The 4,874-nt window shown below is 36.8% G+C and overlaps 1 protein-coding gene across 1 annotated transcript; it reads left to right on the plus strand.

Annotated features, from left to right (window-relative positions):
- The first annotated feature begins 631 nt into the window (after positions 1-631).
- On the plus strand, positions 632-4,305 carry AQP1 (aquaporin 1 (Colton blood group)). Its single transcript, XM_042839525.1, has 3 exons — positions 632-822; positions 1,032-1,112; positions 2,460-4,305. The coding sequence occupies exons 1-3, from the start codon at positions 652-654 to the stop codon at positions 2,637-2,639; spliced, it is 432 nt and encodes a 143-aa protein (XP_042695459.1). The 5' UTR covers positions 632-651; the 3' UTR covers positions 2,640-4,305.
- The last annotated feature ends 569 nt before the right edge of the window (positions 4,306-4,874 follow it).

A 4,874-nucleotide genomic window follows, 5' to 3' on the forward strand; every position in this document is an offset into this window, starting at 1 on the left:
TGCATTTTGCTGTACATTGCCATCATAAGGTCCTCGTTTTGAAGAGTTCATGTTAAACAACAGAAAATAAATAGTGGTAGGAGAAGAAAAGATTAGTGTGACTTGTTGATAACAGAGATAGGTACCTTCAGGCTACTCAGAGCTGTGCTACTTTCTTACTCTATTTGCCCCTTCCTCCTCATGCTCCTGTTTGTTTGGCAATTGTCTCTAATGTCAAGTTGAGCAATGTTTAATTTGACCACTGCATCCTCATTCTCACAAGCAATGAATAAATGTCTTAGGGCAAGAGAGGTCATTTTTACAGATATATTCTATTGAAGACAAATCATTAACAGATTTGTCTTTCACATGTACGCCAGTTACATTCTCATTGTGTCTACTGGTTGAGTGTTTGCTTTGGCTGGATGCACTGAATGCAACCACCATGTTTTATCACTAACAAAAGATGGTTATATATGGTTATACCTACACTCGAGTGCAATAGCATGTGTTTCAACTCTCTCCTTTTTATTTTTGCTGTTAAGCAAAGGAAGCACAAGTAGAGAAATGAATGTAGAGGTCTGCATTGAGATGCAGCATCCCCGTGAAACTCTGTTGTACTGTGTGAAGGCAGATAGGAATATCAGATTTTTTTCTTTCCTTCTTGTCTCCATGCAGCTTGCAAAAGGAATCAATGCAGGCCAAGGACTAGGAATTGAAATCATTGCTACTCTCCAGCTGGTTTTGTGTGTCCTTGCCACCACAGACAGGAGAAGGAATGATGTCTCAGGATCAGCACCTCTGGCCATTGGTCTCTCTGTTGCCTTGGGACATCTCCTTGCAGTAAGTTTTAGCTCTCATCTTTGATGTGCGCAGTACTCTTCCTCAATATGGGCCGGTGAAGAAAGATAGATTGGCAAGAGAGGAGTTCCATCCTTCTGCCTCCTCTTCAGAGACTGACCTTAATTCTATGCTGTTCATGGTAATGGTGTGTAATGAAGATGCCACATATACTTTGATAACTCACTGCTGCTTATCCTTTTGACTCCTAGATTGATTACACTGGTTGTGGAATTAACCCAGCCAGATCTTTTGGCTCAGCACTGATTGCCAACAACTTCGAAAATCATTGGGTAAGTAGAAGAAATTTGCTTAACTTTCAAGAGATTTTGCTTATACACAATTTACAAGATCAGAAATATGTAAATCCAAATAACTAACTGTTGCTGAGTTTCTGTTCCTATTTCACTGAACAATCTCCTTTTGCTCTTTGCTGACTATCTTTGGGAGATGCAGATTCCTCAAGATGATCGTGTGTTTCCAAAGTAATACAGCTAATTTCTCTGGTTATTTCCCCTTATGCATATTTAAGTAAGTAAATAAATAAATGATTAAAACGTTAAAGCCTCATTACGCTGAATCCTGTGTTGAGAATACGTTGTTTAAACTAAGTTTGTAAATTGCTATGATTATTCCAGTAAAACCTACTTGTGAAATGCAGTGAATTACACAATATTTGGAAGCTAATAAAATGCCCATCTACTTACACTTAAATATGCTTATGCACTTCCATGGATAAGTGCACTGGAAACACCACAGATTTTTTAATTATTAATAAATATTTAATGAGGAACTTCATGAACATGTACTTATTTCACTAAAACTCAGTGTAATTCGTTCTAACTCTCCCACTTGTTCTGGCATCTTTTTGCACAAGATTTCTTGGAAGTTCACTGACAGTGCAATGGGGCAATGAAATTTTGGATATGAATGCCATTTTAATCTAAAAAGTATTACATACAAAATGAGGATGCTGTGGAAATTGTACAGTTTTCTCCCACCTGGACACTTCCATTGGGATATTAGGATAATGAAGCTAAGCAAGGAGTTAGTGTTTTCAGAACTGTGTGGAAAAAAATGTGTTGCTTTTGTGGAGAGAGTGAAAAATGCCTGTTAAACCACTGATATCACTGGATAAAGAAAGCATGTTTTCAGACTCAGTATCTCTTTGGCCATGTACATCCCTCAAAATGATCTATTTGTTCTATTAAAATCATCTTGTTGGCTAAAATATTTATTCTTCCTACGAAAGTTGTTTGCCTCCTGTGGAATGTCCCTAGCTAAATAGTAGCTAACAGCAAGTTAAGCCCCTAATTAGGTCCTCACTAAATATTACTTTCAGATTCACCTATCACTGAAGGTTACTGTGAGAAATGAATCTCACACCCTTGTTGCTTTTAGAGATCTTTCCCCTCCGCCTGCCAAATACAGCTTGAGCAATGGAGATATTTTACCAGTAGATACCTCATTTTAAATATCAGAAGTTGACAGTATAGTCACAGATATCCATTCCTGGGTCCCTTATCCAGTTTGTGGTTTCACTCTGAAGTTCATATAGAAGAACTTAAGCAGAAACTTGCAGAACAGCTTCAAATGCAAGATTACCTGATGTATTAACCAGGCTTGGAACTGTGTTCCAGATCTTCTGGGTTGGCCCAATCATTGGAGGAGCAGCTGCTGCCCTGATCTATGACTTCATCCTGGCTCCCAGAAGCAGTGACCTGACTGATCGCGTGAAGGTGTGGACCAGCGGCCAAGTAGAAGAGTATGATCTGGAAGGAGATGATATGAACTCCAGAGTTGAGATGAAGCCAAAATAAAGAAGGACAAGTTGGGGTGGGGGAACGCATTGGTTTTTGAAGATTTTATCAGTGTTATAGACTCTTTGTAAACCAGCAAGAAGAACTTTGTTTTGTAATTCAATATGGTTTTCCTTTTTTTTTTTTTTTTTTTTTGCACCCAATCTAAATAGCTTTTTTATATCCGAGGTTGTTCAATTACATTGTCTTCAGGCCAAGAATTCATTAGCATGATCTAAATAAATTGGGTTGATATTTAACCCTTCTCTCACTACTTCTAAATTTGCTGGTGTATTCACTGTGGCTGGCCCTCCCAGCACATCATGCAGTAGTGATGCATAGTTTGCTGAAAGAATAAAACTTCATCTGTACCATTCATAGGGGTTTATACCAGAAAAAGTATTTGTATAGAAATGCAAGGCTGGTATTTAATGTCAGCAGTGCACATGAAAAAAATTCTTTAATCATTTCCCAGAATCATCTTTTGGAAGCAAAGGCTGCTAAAAATTATTTGTTATCTAGAAAGAACCATAATTTTCTAAATTGTTGATAATCTCCAAGAAAGAGGACCAGAAATACTGTTGAGCAGAACAAGAAGCTCCAGATTTCCAACATCTGTTTACATTTTTCAGTGTTTCATCCTCTCTGAACCTGCATCCAGTTGTGAAGGGATAACCAAAAAGTGTGTAGATGCATGAATTCCTGGGAAGTGATAACTAGAAATGAGATTGAAGAGCAGCAGTTACAACAGCAATGAGAACAACATGGTGCTGATATGTAAACAGGACCTGATTGTTCCTGTGACTGTTCTACTTTTGCTTCTCTTATGTAAATTAACTGTATATTTGAAAAGAAACCAGGAAACAAATAAAGACTCCTTTCTTCCTGACCCCATTTTAATAGCAAGTGCTATGACATTCAGGGACAATTAATAGAGATACACACAGTATATTTTCTAATGAGGGACAAATACATACCCGTGTGTAAGTCCATTTTGAGGGTCATTTAAAAAAAATAAAATATATATATATATATAAATGTTTATATATGTGTTTTATACAGAAAGCTTAGTATGCTGTTTTGTAAGAAAATAAGAGCAGAAAACAAGTGGAAGGAATTTCATAAGAGCTTAGCAAAATAAACGACACTGGAAACATGAAGAAAACTAACATTCTAAACAGAATGGAAGATGATTTTCTGTTTTTGTTTTAGTGTGTGTGCTACCTTTGATTTCCTGAATAACCCATAACAGTAGATGGTCTCACATACTAACTATAGACTATAGCTGAAGCAGGTAGGTGCTGATATACTTGTTCTGCACTAAACCATTTTACATAAAGAATGAGGCCCAGGGAAAACCTACATAAAAATGACACAGTTAACCCTTCAGACAAGCACCCCAGAGGTTATACGAATGACAGATGACTCCTGGTGGACAGACAGCATGGACAGTGAAAATGAAAGAGGGTTGACGTAGGAATCCATATAGTTTGGATCATTTCATCTAGTTGAGCAGATTTACAAGATAGAAAGAAAAAAAAAAACAAAAAACAGAAACGCCAGCAGACCAAACCAGAATTTTTCTTGTCTAGTTTTGGTGCATAATCCTGTGTATTGTCAGTGTACATACAGCATGATTGGATTTTGGGGTGGTTTAAAAATAAACAAAATCATTTGTGCTAACACATGAGATGTTCATGGTTCTTTTTTCATTTCTTTACATCACATTGCATTTCCTCTGCTATAGTATTTTCAGGTGCCCACCTATAAGACTGAGAAAGCTTCTTTGTATGGCAAAGTAGGCCCTCACCTAGAATCAAACTCTATTTATGTGTACTTAGAAATGAAGCAGGGTACAAAGACTGCATGCAAACTTTTCAGAATCTGTTGAATCCAGAGTTTCCACAATCAAATTCCAGAATTTGCCAATATTCTAGGACATCCACTTACCCCAAATCAGTCCTTTATTTTTTTTCTTTACAAACCTGACCACACAGAACAGTTGGAGGAATTATTCAAAATAAATAGCTTTCCTTGACAAGCTTGAGGTAACTTAACACTGATAGTGATGCAGATTCAGAATTTTTGTCCTACTTCTTGCACAAAGTATTATCTCTTTTTTTCTACTCTTCAAAGTAAAAATTATTGAAGAAAAGTAATACTGACTTTCTATTATGTTTATAATATGTCATATCAGTGCTCTAGCTGCCGCTGATGATCATTCCTCTAATAAACATAACAGAAGGAAAGATGCAT

The sequence above is a fragment of the Centrocercus urophasianus genome, unplaced genomic scaffold (assembly GCF_019232065.1).
Source record: "Centrocercus urophasianus isolate 14NV4802_14NV808 unplaced genomic scaffold, USGS_Curo_1.0 seq_954, whole genome shotgun sequence".
Lineage (NCBI taxonomy): Eukaryota > Metazoa > Chordata > Aves > Galliformes > Phasianidae > Centrocercus > Centrocercus urophasianus.